The sequence below is a fragment of the Hipposideros armiger genome, unplaced genomic scaffold (genome assembly GCF_001890085.2).
Source record: "Hipposideros armiger isolate ML-2016 unplaced genomic scaffold, ASM189008v1 scaffold_646, whole genome shotgun sequence".
Taxonomy (NCBI): Eukaryota; Metazoa; Chordata; class Mammalia; order Chiroptera; family Hipposideridae; genus Hipposideros; species Hipposideros armiger.
This window is the reverse complement of record NW_017731996.1, coordinates 421,888-439,265: the sequence shown is the minus strand read 5'-3', so window position 1 is coordinate 439,265 and position 17,378 is coordinate 421,888. Positions and strand designations below refer to the sequence as shown.

General features: G+C 35.2%; 1 protein-coding gene across 4 annotated transcripts in view; it reads right to left on the bottom strand.

Annotated features, from left to right (window-relative positions):
* The window catches only part of ZFYVE9 (zinc finger FYVE-type containing 9), a 109,614-nt gene extending 92,674 nt beyond the window's left edge, over positions 1-16,940 (bottom strand). For 2 of the 4 annotated variants that reach the window (XM_019625959.1, XM_019625962.1), the window contains exons 1-3: positions 16,833-16,940; positions 7,985-8,090; positions 4,939-7,046 (exon numbers count right to left, since the gene is read on the bottom strand). In XM_019625959.1, the coding sequence (XP_019481504.1) occupies positions 4,939-7,046; positions 7,985-8,054 (2,178 nt within the window). In that variant the 5' untranslated portion in view covers positions 8,055-8,090; positions 16,833-16,940. Of the gene's footprint in view, positions 1-4,938; positions 7,047-7,984; positions 8,091-9,618; positions 9,707-14,647; positions 14,773-16,832 lie in introns of those variants that run through there. The other 2 variants (XM_019625960.1, XM_019625961.1) reach the window with 2 other exon arrangements.
* Between the last annotated feature and the right edge of the window lie 438 nt (positions 16,941-17,378).

The following is a 17,378-nucleotide window of genomic DNA, read 5'->3' as shown; positions in this document are numbered from 1 at the left end:
ATGATCAGTAGGTTTAGTAACAATTTTACAGAGATCAGTGCTAGCATAAATCTTTTCCTTTTATATATATATATATATATATATATATATATATATATATATATATATATATATATATATGACACAGAAGTCCACACAAGCTCTTTCAACAACTGTAAGAAAACAGAAATAACGGTCTACGCAATCCCCTCCTTTTATAGAAAACAAGCTCAGAGCTTTTCCATACCCATCCCAGTGCTCCTTTCTATACTGCCTCTCCTACAGTTCTCTTTTCTATTCAATTAAAACTATTAATGTAGCAAAAATTCATCTATTTTGAATTATAGTTTTTAAGTGAATTATACTTTTTAAGTCAATTAAAGTAAAAAAAAAACAGTGAGCAAATTGGAGTGGTATATTTTACTATCAATAAATCTCTCTTCATTCAGTAACATGGCACCCATATTGTTCTCTTCCTACTTTGTAGTTCAAGACCTCACAGGTGAAATAAAACCTAAATTCCTGCTAACTTTGCTAGGCTCCCCCATCACCTGATAGTGCCAAACACTCAGCATTTTTGTCTTCTTTAAAAATTCACATACTTGGGCTGGCCGAGTGGCTCAGCTGGTTAAGATCATGAGCTCTGAGCAACAGGGTCGCCGGTTCGATTCCCACAAGGGCCAGTGAGCTGCGCCCAAGCGGAGCTGCCAATAGGTGGCAGGATGGCTCAGCTGGTGAGAGCACATGCTCCTAACAACAAAGCTGCCAGTTCAACTCCCACATGGATGGTGGGCTATGTGCACCAGCAACTAAGACTGAACATGGCACCTTGAGCTGAGTGGCTGCAAACTGCCAAAGGGCAGCCAGATGGCGACTGGACTTGGAGCTGAGCTTGCTGCGCCCTCCACAAGTAAGACTGAAGGACAACAACTTGGCTGTTTCCCTTCCTCAATTCCCCAATAAAATCTTAAAAAAAATAAAAAAATTCAAATACTCTAATTCCTAATTCTTTACCATTGTCCCAAACTAATGTTCACCCAAAGACAATGACATATTTCTAGCGAGCAATTCAAGTACAGATACATTTTGTTGCTATGTCCAGTACTGTAAAAAGAACACAGGGCTTTACAATCAGACAGATATGTGTTAAATTCATGCACTCTCATTTATAATTTAGGCAAGATATTTAACCTTTCTGAGGTGCATTTTTCTCACCTGTATATCTCAGAGAATTGTGATGTTTGACTAAGTCTAGCACAAAAAGGAAGTGTTCAAAAATTTTATTCTATTCTAATCTTTCATAACATACCAAATACAAAATACCTCCGTTATAAGTATCAATTCAAGAAATTTTACTTTTAAAGGCTATTTTTATGTCTACTTGTATCAAATAGTAGATAGAACACAGTCATTAACCAGCTGGCATCTAGTGAATAATAACCAGCCACATCATTTACAGTAATGGATAAAGTTTGACAAAGCCTTGCAAATGACTAAACAACTTTTTTTCTTTTAGAAAAGTCTTCTCCGCTTTCAAAAAAATTCCTCTTTCCTTTCCTGTTACACTCAATGTCTTTCTTAGGCCTTTGAAGTCAAATGATCAAATAAAAAAATGGTCAAAGTATTCATGGCAAATGGAGTTTGACAGAGGATGAATAACCATGATCTGTGAATCAGTGATTTCCATAGGACATTAATGTGGATATATAATAATGGAGATTGTTTGAACTTAGAGGGCACCTTTTGGGGAAGGAGTACTCTGTACTCTTTCTAGTCTGTTATTTATCACCTATCATACAGGAGAAGTAGGGATTATGGGGCTATATGGAGCAATTATCTAAACTAATGTATGAAATCATAAAATAAACATTTGCAGAGCATTTTAGAGTGTGACAATTTTTCCAATTAACAATGAAGACAATAATGGAATCCAGATGTCTTCATATCCATTATAGCAATATAGAAATAAACTGTAATATTTTAACATTTTCATAAATTCTAGTGTAATTATTTTATATTCTACTTAATTACATTATACCAAAAAATGTTGTAACAATTATACATACTACTTATCAAGAGCTGAATAAAAACCCTATGCTATGCTAAATAATTTCCCACAATTTTCTATTAACTTCTATATTCAAGTGTACTTATACCTTCACCCATTCTTCTGTAAGATGAATTTATTTCCCTTCCCCTACTAATTCTTCACTTGTGCTCTGATGTGATCCCATTTTTCTCATATACTTTATAACTTTGTTCCATAAATTATATCCACTTTTTTATATCCTCCTCTCCAAATAGTCACTTTTTGTATCATGACTTCCTGACTCCCACTGCCATTTTTAGAAAAACTAAGCTTTCATTCCTCAATGATCCTAAAGTATTTTATTCATACTGCTAGAATGAATGAGGGGGTAGGCTCACTGGGGAAAACAGTATGACTGAAGGAAAGAGTACTAGCTTTAAACCTGGGTCTACCACTTTCAAGCTGTGTGACCTTGAACATATTTCTTGCCCTCTCTGAGCCTCAAATGCTTGATCTGTCAAAAAGGAAAAATTAACCCATTCTAAAGACTATGCTGGAGATGAAAAGAGAACGAACACAAAGTACACATAACTGGCTCTTAATACACTGCATTATAATATGTTGTGGAGTAGTCTGTTTGTCTATGCAGATCAGTGGTTCACAATTTTTATTTTAGGATTTTTGAAAAACTCCAGAAATCCACATACTCCTCTCCCGACTCACTGAAATCAATGCCCTTGATTATAAACTCCATGAAGTCATACATCCCAACTTACGTATCCCTGAATCTCCACTATCTAACCCAGAATCTTACATAGATTAGATGCTTTACACGTTATAGTAAAGAGAATTGAGCTACAGATATTAAGTAGAGAAATTACTAAATATGCTTACTTTCTACTAGAATGGAACAAACTAAATTTCTTTTTTCTACAGGAAACATTATTTTACAAAATTACATTGCTTGGGGTAGTTTTTTAGCTACATTCCCAGTGTAATCTGATTAATTCAATACCTAGAAAAAAGGATGCCTATGTTTATAAGCCCCTTTCTTATGAGAAGCTCAAGGATTTTTACAAACATTAACTCATCAATCTTTAGAACACCCCTTAAGTAACTGGAGATGGAAAGGGAAAAAAAGACGGAATATGAACCCATAACCCATATGAATTCATAAATTTCACAAATTCAACTAGCAAAATTCTAATTTTTTAATTTATGTGTATTTTGCCACCATTTTCTTTCTGAATCCACCTAAGTTACCTATTTACTCATTACATCTGGATATGCTGATCTGGAGAAAGTGTTTTCATTATTTCCCTACGAAAGCAAAATTTACAGCAAGTATTGTACACTTGTAAGCAAAACCAGGACAACATAAAAATGATGGTTCTAATCCCCTAACAGAAAACTGACTGTTCAGGCTACTAACTGACCATAGGTTTACTTCAGACCGAAAAATATTAGGAATTAGAAATCTTATTTTCTTCAAGTTTTAATAATCAGGGGCTAACTACCCAGTCAAAGCTTTAACCTCTTTCTGCTTCCCATCATTTGGTTGTTTTGTGTTAGGATCTTATAGTGACCCTTGCTGATTGCACCCAGGAACCATTCTCCCCCCTGTCCTTATTAACAGAATTCCAGGCAATACTGGACTCAGCCTGGGGATGAATCATAATTGATCTTAGCCAGTCCTGGCAATCCTGTTCCCCTTTGTCAGTAATTGGTCTAAAACTGGACCTATGGTCTAAAACTGGCCAATAAATTGAAAAAAGCTCGTAGGGATCCTTTCCTCCCTGGTGAAGGGATGGCAAGAAGAACAGACTCTTTCACTCCCCAACAGTTTCTTTGCACTTAGGAAGTTGTAAGTTGGGACTTGATACTTAGAGGTGTGCCACTATCTTGAGACCATGAGGGGAAGACCAAAGAACTTCAGTGATTCTGACAGCACCTAGAGACAACTAAGTCTGTATTCTATCTTCAGGCTACGCGTTATGTGAAATAAATGTTACTTTTGTCTAAGTCACTCAATCAGATACTCTGTTCCTTGAAGTTGAAAGCATCCTAATTAATCCAGACAGACGAATAATCAGGCAAGAAGGGAGGTAGATACTGAACACCTACTATTACATTTGTAATCTCATTTAACCTTCACAATAGCCCACCCAATATATAAAAATATCTTTTGTTGTTTTTATAAAAAATTAAGGCTTAATAGTTATACTGTTAATAACAAAGCTAAATTTCGAATCAAGACCTGACACCAAACCTCACATATTTTTTAGAAATACAAAGTCCCCTTTCCTCCTTGTTTACAGCTCTTGTTAAAACAAAACAAAAACTTGTTAAGTTGATGTTCCTAGCGAACAGAATTTAGGGAGCACTAAGGAATATCAATTCTTATAACAGTCACAAAAATTTACAGCCTTCAACTCTATTTTGTATCAAAATCATACAGGGGAAAAGACAAAAATGTGTGTATAAAAAGTTCCCGAATGTCTAGTATAATGGCAAAAATTCTACAGTAAAAACTGCAATGGATTCTAAGTATAATGTTGAATTTCCTATGAATTAAAAAATATGACATCAACCACAAACATTTCTTAAATTGAAAGATTAACTTCCTTATTCCAAACTATTCTATTAACCAAGTATCTGTCAATATAGAAACCACGAAGTTAACACTTCCTCATTTTTCATCTGTTCATGAAAACTGATTCAGCTTAAATCTTGGCAACCAAAAAATTTATATAAACACTAAGAATCAGGGAGGTCATTTTTTATTCGGAACTAGAACTGGGTATTCAAAAGCTATTTATAATGTCAATTCAAGCAAAAGTATGTTCACCTTATACTGCCTTTATTAATTTCTAATTGAGCATTGCAAAACAGGCATGCCAGATTTCTGAGCTGATACACACAAAACTTACCTTCCCACATGCTCTGCAATGATGCCTCCTTTTGGTGAATGTAAACCTTGCTTCACATTTCATGCAATTTGGAGCCTGAGAATCTGGTACCCATACTGGAGCCACCTCACCCAGAGTGGTAAATGGCTTTCTGGCAGAAATTCCAAACTGACCAGCTCTAAGATCATTATCTGGGCTATCTGGAGCTAATACAAGGCACGGTCTACTGGCTATCCCAGACTCGTAACTTTCTAAATGTTCCCCATTTGTATCAGCAATAGAGATGTTTCCCAAAGAGGCATTGCATACATTGGTTGCTGAGTTTTCCCCTAATTTTGCTTTCCCAAGAACATCATTTTTGTTTTTAATATTATTTCCACTATTTGCAGGAAGGTCATTTTGTAAATGGTCCGATAATGGCTTTGGAATTTGAAGTTTAAGATTAGAAGGTTGCTTGGGTCTTGCACCACCAAAAGGAACACTGATAGACTGCAGGTTTGCTACTATCTTGGGTGAAGATTGCCCAAGCACTGATGGAACTTGGCTAGAGAAATTGTGTAAATAATTTTTCTTCATTAGGTCACCAGTGCTATTTAGAAGTAGTCCACTCCCTTCTGTGGCTTCATTTCCTTTCTGTTCATAAATATTTGAGTAGCATTCTGACTTGCTCTCCTCTATTTCCTTTTCTTCTGTTACTGAATCTTCTTTGGAGGGTAAAGTCTTTGGAACAAAACAAACAACTGGGCTCTGCATTCCATAGGAATCACAATTGGATGGAGTATTTGCTGCTGGTGTATCCGTAACAGTGGAGAAATCACATCCTTCACTTTCATTCATACAAGTTCCTTTCAAATCTAGACCTGCTTCTGCCATTCTATCACACTCTCCTCCGCTATCATTGTAAGTGTCCTCGGGCTGCTTCATTTGCAGAATCTTCTCATTTTCTTTATTTACTTGGCTGTCATTCAACTCATTTAGTTTAGTCGATTTCCAATTGGTCATCTCCTGAGATTCAGAGAAATGCTCTGTCATGTTAAGAAGTTCGGGAGTGCCAAGAATTTCTTCATGTTCACAACCTTCATTTTCATCAGCTCTAACTTCACTGGACACAAGGCAATCTGAAAACTGTTCACAGTTATCATCCCTTCCAGACCCATTATGCATGTCTGGTTTGAGAAGCAAAGGTAAACCAGACTGGATGGGTTCTTCAGCCGTTAGCTCCTCTGCTGGCTCTTTTTTCACCAAAATCCCCTCACTCAAATGGGAAAAGGAATTTAGACTCCCTAGAGCTACATCTGTCCTAGGAGAGCTGGTTTTGCCAGTGAAAACCTCATCTGGTATGCAGTTCTCTTGGTTTTTAACAGCAGGATCTTCATCTGTTCCCTGGGATGAGACTACTGAATCAATTGTTAAACTTGTAATCGCAGATATGGAGGGGTCTCTGCCTGTATGTTCATCATCCTGTAATTGTGAAGGGGAACAGATACTGGCTAGATTATCAGGTGAAGTAGTACATATATGTTTAACAGGACCCCCCTCTGCATTTGTCCTATTCAACGGGTCCATTTGTTTCTCTGAGTTCATATCTTTTTCAGCGGACCCATTTATATTGAAACTAAATTGATCAGTTTGTCTGTTTTCATTATCCAGTGAGCAGCTAAAAGCATCCATGAGGGACTGACTATTGTAACTATTACAATCCTGCAAATCGCTTTGTAATGTCCTTTTATCACAGTTATGCATGACGGCTACAACAAGAACACTCTTCTCATCTGGCAGACAAGCTAGGTTTCCACATTTCTCTCCCACTTCAACAGCACTGCACTGATCATCTTGATTACACTTCCTCTTAATTATCTGATCTTCTGCAACAGCATTTTCATCAATCCACATTGTGTTAATCTCTGGATTCAAAGTACAGTCCTGCCCATTAGCACAATGGTCCTCTCCCACTGTGGTCAGAGGAGCTGAAGGAGCCAGGGAGAAGACTTTCAGTTGTGGCTGTGACTCATTAGAAACTGCAGGTTCATTCACACTGGCCAATGCAGGGTTAAACGACAGTTGGTGAGAGGGGGGATCTAGAATCTTATTCCACTTTGTCTCGAACAAAAGAGGAGAAATTGTTTCATCTGAAAAAATAAATAATTACAGTAAGTTTGCCAGTAACACTGGAAAAGTCAGGACTAAATTAATCAATTACATTTGCAAATATATTCTGAAAATAAAATATTCCTAGGATAACTAAAAATAGAATATTCCTAGGATATGAAGTTTCTAATTCTTAGCTAAGAATAAGAAAACATATTTAAGACTGTGCCCTCTTTTTATGTCACTGAAAGGTAATATCCCAGAACATTCCAAACAAAAGAATTCTACCTCAATCTAGTAAGTTAATTAAAGTGAAAGAGATTTAATTATGGCTTATCCATTCAAATCATACTGAGAAGGGAATTTAAGGAAAAGCCTTCCCTAAATGAAGTGAATCTTAAGCACACATTTTTTAAACTGAGCCTTAGGAATGTATAATTTAATTAACCAACTTGGCAGTTATTTAAAAATGTAAACCTTTTAAAATTAAGTTTAAAATATATCTTTACTTTATTGGTCAATCAATATTCAACAAGCTATTTTTCTTAGTTTAGGAAATACAATCACACATTTTAAAGCTTTTCTTGACCATCAGTTGGTTATATGCACAGTGGAGGAGAGTCCAGGCTCTAGTACCATGCTGTCGGGGTTCTAATCCTGCCATTTATTAGCAAAGTAATTTCGAAGATGTCGCTCTTAACCTCTCTATGCCTCAGTTCTCATCTGTAAAATGTAGATAAGAGTTACTTTCATGGGATTATTTTAAAAATGAAATGATATAACCAATGTAAATGGTTTAGCATGATACCTGGCACATAGTGATTAAAAATGTTAGTTATTACTCTAGATATTAATGTATAATATTATAAAGTCATTGGACCTGCTTTTACTTTTTAAAAAAGTACTGCATCCTCTGATAACCACACATCCTTTAATATTATAAATATATTCAAATAGTTTTTCCCAAGTAAATTCTCACCTTCGTTTTGTTCAAATTCATCTAACACCTTGTCCAGGTTGTAAGCTTCTGCTTGGAAGTAATTCTCCATCGGTGAGGAAACACCACTTAAGAGACTTGTTTAAAACTAGAAAGTAGATCAAATTTGTGTTACACTTTCAATTGTTAAAATATAATTTATAGACAAAACAATTGATACAACAGAAATACAAAGGCTCGTAAGAGATTAACTACCATAAACAATTATACAAGACGAAATTAGATAAATTTCTAGACATATACAGTCTACCAAGACTGGATCATGAAAACATAGAAAATCTGAACCAACCAATTACTAGTAAGAATATTGAATCAATCATTTATAAACAACAAAGAAAAGCCTAGGACTAGATGGCTTCACTGGTAAATAACTACCAAAAATTTAAAGATGAATACCAATACTTCTCAAACTCTCCCAAAAAATAGAGGAGAAGGGTACACTTCCAAACTAATTTTATTCATTCCATCAAAAAACTGTTAGAAAAAACAAATTCAGTAAAGTTGCAAGATAAAAATTCAACACACAAATATTAGTTGCATTTATATACACTAACAATAAGAAAAATTGAGCAAACAACCCCATCCACAATTGCATCAAAAAGAATAAAATACATAGGTATAAATTTAAACAAAAAGGTGAAAGATTTGTACACCAAAAACTGTAAGACACTGATGAAATAAACTGAAGAAGACACACATAAATGGAAAGATATCCAGTGCTCATGGATTGGAAGAATTATTATTATTAAAATGTTCATACTACCCAAAGCAATCTACAGTTTCAATGCAATCCCTATCAAAATTCCAATGGCATTTTTCAAGAAAAAAAAATTCCTAAAATTTGTATGGACCCACAAAAGATCCTAAATAGCAAAAGTAATCTTGAGAAAGAAAACAAAGCTGGAGCCATCACACTTGCATATTTCAAACTATATTAAAAAGCTCCAATAACCAAAGTAATATGGCATTTGTATAAAAACAGATTAATGGAACAGAATAAAGAGCCCGAAATGAACCCACACATATGGTCAATTAATTTATAACAAAGGAGCCAAGAACATACAATGGGAAAAGGATAGTTTCTTCAATAAATGGTGCTGGGAAACTGGACAGCCACATGCAAAAGAATGAAACCAGACACCTACCTTACATTATATACAAAAATCAACTCAAAAATGGATTAAACACTTAAACACAAGGCTTGGAACCATAAAAATCCTACAAGAAAACACAGGTGGTAGGCTCCTTGACATTGGTCTTGACAATGACTTTTTTGGATTTGACACCAAAAGCAAAAGCAACAAAAGCAAATATAAACAAGTGGGGCTACATCAAACGCAAAAAGCTTCTGCACAGCAAAGGAAACTGTCAACAAAATGAAAAGACAACCTACAGAATGGGAGCAAATATTTGCAAATCATATACCTGGTAAGAGGTTAATATCCAAAATATATAAGAAATCATACAACTAAATAGCAAAAACAAACAAACAAACAAACAAAAAAACTGAACTTTTTTCCAAAGAAAACATACAGAGGACCTGCTGGTACATGAAAAGGTGCTCAACATCACTAATTATCAGGGAAATACAAATCAAAACCACAACGAACTCACACCTGTTAGAATGGCTGCAATAAAAAAGACAAGCGATAACAGCTGGCAAGGATGTGGAGAAAAGAGAAATCTTGTTCATTGTTGGTGGGAATGTAAGTCGGTGCAGTCACTATGGAAAATAATATGGAGGTTCATCACAAATTTTAAAATAGAATTACCATATGATCCAGCAATTCCACTTCTGGATATTCATACAAGAAAACAAAAACACTATCTAGAAGAGATATCATATCTGCACCTCCATGTTCATTGTAGCATTACTTATAATAGCCAAGACATGGGACCAGTGTAAGTGTCCACTAACAGATAAATGGATAAAGAAACTATGGGTGTGTGTGTGTGTGTGTGTGTGTGTGTGTGTGTGTGTGTGTGTTGAAATATTCAGCTATAAAAAGAAAGGAAATCCTGTCATTTGCAATAGCATGGATGGACCCTGAGGGCATTATGCTAAATAAAACATGTATGATCTCACTTATACGGGGAATCTAAAACAAACTGAACTCATAGAAACAGAGAACAGATTGATGGTTGCCAGACGTGGGGAGGTAGGGGGTGAGGGAAATGAGAATAGGTGGACAAAAGGTACAAACGCCCAGTTACAAGATAAATAAGTTCTGGGGATATAATGTATAACATGGTGAGTAGCATTAACAATACTGTGTCATACATTTGAAAGTTGCTGAGAGAGTAGATCTTAAAAGTTCTCATCACAAGAAAAAAAAATTGTAATTATGTGAGGTAATGGATGCTAACTAAACTTATTGTGGTAACTGTTTCACAATATATATTGTGAAACACAATATACACAACAAATGATACACAAAAAATCATTATGTTGTGTATCTTAAACTATATAATGTTGTATGTCAATTATATCTCAATAAAACCAGAAAAAAATGAAAGAATACGAAGATTTATTAATATAACGTAGATATGTACAAGTATTTTATAAATCTTAATTATGCATATACAAGGATAAAATCTCTTATAAGTCTATTCACACCATGATAAACTCTGTAATCCCATATTATATATATTAAGATTTTTAAGCTAATAAAGTCTAGAAACCTGTACGCTGACAATCATTAAAATATAAACAGCTGTAGAAGGCAGGCTTGGTGATCATTTCAATAGGACATGCTTCAAAAGATAAATTTCAGATGTTGAGAGAGGAATGATTTTCTTTGGGATAGAACTACATTTCTATTAGAAAACTTACAGAATGTTTGCAAATGGTAAATTACAAGAAAATTCAAGTAAGCATGGGGGTGAGGGATATTAGTTCCAAAATGCTAATGATGGCTCGTTTATTCTTTTTAAACCTCTTCTTTGCAAGTACCATTTCTGAGTCTTTCTTGGTGTTAATCGATCTAAAAGCATCCTGTGGGTATATACACAATGTATCTCAACTAAACAGAATGCCAAGAGCACACAGTAGTTGTTAAATAAATATTACCCCATTTCCCCCCTCCATTATCATGATTCCAATGCTGATTTATCACCTTAATTTCTCAGAATTTCTTTTCACTGAAAATTCTGCTTGGCTTCTTACGTATAGTACATGGAGGCAGATGGGAGGGGAGATAAGATTATAATCCCCCCCCCCAAAGTCTGAGTCACGAAAATATGAAGAGGGAAAATAAAAAGTGTAATATCCTGCTATTACAAACTTTAAGTCAAATATAAAAAGTGGTGAATTTTCTTTGACTTATAAAGATAGTATTTCTTCTTCTCTGCAACATATAAAAGTGTCAATATTCTTTCTCTCATTTTACAATTAAAAAAACAAGCTCAGGGAATGTAACTGACTTATTCAAGTATTTCTTCACAATTATTCATTTAATCAACTCTTATTTATTGATTGGCTCTTATGTAGACAAATAGGCTACATAATCTATACATGGTTTTTCTTAAATCTGTCTTTTGTGTCTAATGGTTTACAGTTCAAATTCATTTTCATATACACACTATATTATTTTAATAGACTGCACATTTAAACTTTCCAATGCAAAAAGCATGAATGAAATTTCTCACAACACACAATTGAGCACATTTAACACCCATCTTCAATACTTAGCATTTCATGGTCATTATATGTAAAATATTAGTAAACAAATAATCAGATTAATATATTTATTGTGCATCAACTGTATACAGGGTACTGTGATCAATTCAAATCTCAGACATCATCCCTAACATCAAGAAACTTATCAGGGTGAAAAAGGTGACTGGATTAAGATGTACAAATTGGTAGATGCAAAATAGTCATAGGGATGTAAAGTAAAGCATAGGGAATATAGTCAATAATATTGTAATAACTATGTGTAGTGCCAAGTGAGTACTAGACAAGTCAGTGGGATCACTTCTTAAATTATACAAATGTCTAACCACTATGCTGTACAACTGAAATTAATATAAAATAATATTCAATGTCTAACTAAACAGTCTTTAAAAAAGGAAAAAAAAGAAACTTACAATTTACTTAATGGTAAACTATGCTTAATAAGAAAATTCAAGTAATAAATGATTTTAATAACAAGATAGCACAAGAGACACAAGACACTACATGACTAATTTTGCTAAGGTGTCAAAACTCCAGCAGGATAAGAAAGTTGTCTCCTCAGGACAGCCCAGCATGGGGTGTCAGCATCTAAGTGGGTAAAAAGGGTCCCTGTGCAGGAGGAGTGAGGAGAAGATATCACAGGGCAGCTGGGGTGGCAGGTTAGAGCCTGAAAGGGATAAGAAGGGCCAAGAGAAGAAGACAGTGATAGACTGGTTACATGTAGAGAGGTGGGTTAAATAAGTAACTGCACAAAGGGCAATGAAAGGTTTCTCATTGTTGAAGAAAGGGGTTAAAATGTGGAAAAGGAGAGAACTATCAAAAAGCCTGCAGAGTTAGTTTGGAATCTGAGGTATCAGTGTGAACTCATGGATTTCAATAAACATAGCTGCTTATAGCAATGAATACAGATATAAATATGTGTGTGCACGTGTGTGTGTGTGCGCACACACATATATTCTCTAGCTCTGTCCACAGAGGATCTTGGAGCAGCAAAGCCCCACCTCAACTCCATGAAGTAATGAGCATACAGATATGGTTTCTAAATATTAGAACCAAAGCTCCATGAAGAAACAGCTGATTCCAGTCCTGGAGTAGAAAAAATACAAGAGCTCTGACAAGGCTGTAGAGAAATACTAACCCCCACACATCACTGGGAGGAAAGTAAAACAGTGTGGCAACTTTGGAAAACAGTTGGTCAGTTCCTCAAAAAGTGAGAGTTATCACATGACACAGCTTTCCTACTTCTAGGTTTATACTTGAGAGAAATGAAAACATATACTCACACAAAAACTTATCCATGAATGCTCATAGCAGCATTATTCATAATAGCCAAAATTAGAAACAACTCAAATATCTATCTACTGATGAATGGATAGCTAAAACATGGTATGGAATATCGACAAAATGAAATATTATATGATAACGGATGAAGTATTGCTATATGCTACAATGTGGATGAATCTTGAAAATATTAAACTGAAAGCAGACACAAAAAGCTATGCATTATATGATTCAATTTATATGAAATATGCAGAATAGGTAAATCTGTAGAAACAGAAAGTAAATTAGTGGTTGCCTGGGGGGAATTGTAGGGACATGAGGAGTGACTGCCAATGGATATAAGATTTTTCTTTGTGGTGATGAAAATGTTCTGGAATTAGATAGTGGTGATGACTGCACATCTCTATAAATATGTAAAAACCACTGGAATATACACTTTAAAATGGTAACTTTTATGGTATGTGAATTATATTTCAATTAAAAACAAAAAGAAGAGTCTTGAATATCCTGTGTGCTGGAAAGCACAAGAAATGCTCCAAGAATGACTGGGACATGTTAAAAGGATACAGAAACCATCATGAAGGCCACAGGCCAAATCAGAGGAAATCTGAGCATCAAAATAATGATAGCAATGGATTATAACCCACTGAAAAAAAAACCCATGAGTCTTTACAATATGAATGAATGAATCCCAAGTGTGATGAGGAATAGGACATTTACATAGTTTCAAAGTACCTCTCCATAAAAATGCGTACTAATTACCAAAGGAAAAAAGAGAGTAACTTCAGAGACAAAGCCTGGCAGACACCACCTTACACAAGGGATCAAAATGAATATCATCAGCAATGGGACAATAAAGAAATCTGTGTTCCCTGACAAGTTGCAATGAAAAGGACATAGCAATGTAGATACTGGAGAAGGCTATGTATGTGGGGTGGGGCAGCGTGGGGGAAAGGAAGGAACAGGAGATGGAGACAGGGGTATTATGGGGAACTCCCTGTACTTTATCCTCATTTTGCTATGAACCTAAAAATGCTCTAAAAAATAAAGTTTATTAAAAACAAAAACAACACTGCTTCTGTGATATTTCTACCAAAAATGCATCCCTGAACCTAGTCATGAAGAAACATCAGACAAACCAATATTGAGGAACATTCTGCAAAATAACTGGTCTGCAATCTTCAAAAGTGTCACAGTCAAGAAAGCCAAACACCACAGAACTGTTTCAGACAGGAGACCCAAGAGACATGACAACTAAATGCAACATGTGATTCTAAACCAGATCCTTTTAATATAAAGGACATTATTGTACAACTGGCAAAATCTGAATACAGTTTGAGAATTAGATGGTAGTGATCCATCAATGTTAATTCCCTTATTCCCTTATTTTAATGGCTATACTGTGGTTATGTAGGAGTGTGTCCTTGTTTGTAGGAAACACACAGTTTCCAAGGTGATGTGGCATGCGGCTAGCAGCTCACTCTCAAATGGTTCACAGGAAAAAGTTCTTTGTACTATACTTGTGCCTTTTCTATAAGCTTGTAATAGTTTAAAATTTTTTTAAATGCACCAAAACTGTCTATCATATTTTTATTTTCCAGAGCACTTTCTTGTTCTGATCCCTTCTATGACATCTTGATCTTATTTCATGGATATAATTTCTTCTCTTACCTCTCTAATGTAATTACCTGCAGTTGGGTTTTTGTTTTTTTCAAACTTTCTTCTGTTTCCAATATTATTTCCTCCAAGTTCCTCTTTTGTACTTCTGTGTTTTGGTCTGGCTTTCACATTGAGGCTTTCCCCAAATGCCTATCTACTGAACAAATGAAGTATTAAAATCCAACTGAAAGCTCTGAATGTGTGGCTTCTCAACAGGGAGACTTCCACTACATGATGACAGGGTGAGAACACAGCTATTTCATTGGAAGACCTCCAAATGTCAGCATATGTTAAGTTTTTTCTTTAGACTCCAGAGGAGACTCATATAATCTCCAGTCAGGGAGTGCAGAGATGTAATACCAGGCAATTACCTTCTGAAAGAAGAGTAGAGGAAGGAGTGAGGGGAAGGCTTTCACTTGTCAATATATAGGATTTCCCACAATCCCCCTGCTTTCACTATGGTGCCTCATCCCTGATTTCTGTATATCTACTGTCTCCAAATATTGAGCCTGTTTCATTTCATTTTCCAAAGAAAAACCTTTGGTCTCCTGAGGACTTGGGAGAGGAGCAATCTTCTCACTGCTTAAGCTGGGCCTCTGAGAGAATTTAAATCTATGTCAGGGTTCTTATAAAAGTATCCATCTCCTTTTAAAAATAGAAGTCATTAAATATTATACATGTACATCTCAAAAAGGAATAGAATTAATTCAGTACGGTTTCTTCCTGAGGACCTCTTCTTTTGTCTTCTAACATGGCTTCTAGATCTTTTTCTTTGTTCTGTTGACCAGAATCCTTTCAGACACTCTCTTGAATCTGTCTCAGGGGTCCCACTTTTACAGCACTGATCTGATTGTTCCTTTTATGTCTCCTTCACTGGTACTTCCTCTTTATGCCATATACTAATTACAATTAACGTGTGTACATTCATCATCAGACATTACTGTGCATCTACTGTGTACTAACTAGGCACTGTCCTAGTCATTAGGTTACAATGACAAATAAGACAATGTCTTGACCTAAAGGTGCCCAATGTTTCAGAGGGGAGATGGATAAGTAAACTTAAAATATATAACACTGTGGTCTACACTAATTGATATATATGTACTGGTGCTATGGAGCCAAAGAAAAGGTGAATCCAAATTAGACTGAGGCAGGGGTGTATTATTTGGGGTAGGGTAGGCTACAGAAAACAAATATCACAATAATTTATTATTGCTGAGTATTTATTATTTATTATTATTGATAGTCTGTACAGTGGTGAAAACTTCCCAAGAGGTGATACCTGAAGAATAAGGTTTTGCCAGGTGAAGGCTGAGAAGGACACTCTCTCCGCACACTCCCATGTGATAAGTCTAGAACGCAAGAAATATTACCTTGCCAGCTGCAGGCCCAGAAGGTCTGGTGAGGAAAGCACTACTGCTAAGTGCCTTTGCTCCACTCTCAACTAAAGAGAAAAGGAGCTAGGCCTCCTGTTACACATGTCAGACCCATTCCTCTATCCTCAAAGCTTACATGGAAAACCAGGGAACTCAGCCAGAGTATGCTTTATTCCATTAGTGACTGACATAATCAGTTCCTGAAACCAATATTGCCTATACACTCTCCACCCTGTCACCATTTTCCACCCCTTAAGTAATCAAACATAATTCCTAGTCAGGAAAATGTCAACAGTTACTGCTCTGCAAGAACTAATAAAATACTCCTAATTTTCTGCTTGAAAGTACTGCTCTTTACAACTAGTCTAAAAATACAAAATAAAATAATTAAATCATATTTCTGATTCCCTGCCCCCAAATTAGCTTCAATTGTTGAGCTCTTGCAGGATGATTAAGAAATATAAATGGCATTAATGGGTAGATAAACGACTATTTTCTCCTCACAATATTGCTCAAATCCATGTTCTTTTTCATGCTGAAATTACCCTTCTATGCTCAAGATAGAAGTTGACTCTGAAAGGGAGAAGCCAAGTGCTGGTGGAGAAATTAGCAGCTGACATAATTCAACAGTATTTTAAAATACCGTTTTACTCAGAATTTAAGTCAAATTTTTTTAAAACTACTCTCCTGATTTAACAAGAGACAATATTATAAACGAATCAAGCAGCATATATATATATATATATATATATATATATATATATAAGCATTATTTTCTATAGGTCTAGTTGTTTTTAAGTTCAATTTCTAATACAAATAAGAAAGTTGGTTTTCTTACCTTTTTCCCCTTACACATGTGATAAGAAACAGACTTCTCTGTGCTTACTCATGATGATTGTTGCACCATCAGCCAGTCCTGCTGATTCAGTATGCTCTGTTTGATCCTAAAGAAAAAACACACTGCTCAATACATTTTGCTAAAGCAATAAGCCCTAATTTTCTTTATATAAACCTATCAGAGCCAGACAAATAAAATCTATGGGACTTAAACAATAAATTACAATTACATCTTCAGATTCAAAGATGTACCCAGCACGGAATGTAGCAGCAAACACATTTTATTGTCTAAGAAGCCAAAAAGGTAAATGTTTCAACGAACAGTTAAGAATTTTTGCATACTTATTTTCAATTGATAATACAAAGCGAAACATCAAGGCAGGCACTTTCTACCCAATGTCTTTAACTATGTTAATTCATAAAAATAATCACTGATTTTTATTATACAATAGGCCCTCCAAGAATCTGACGCTAACAAAACTGCTGCTTCACAAGAAGGTCCTGTTAGGTGATGTTTTTTCTATCTATATATAATTCTTAAAATGAG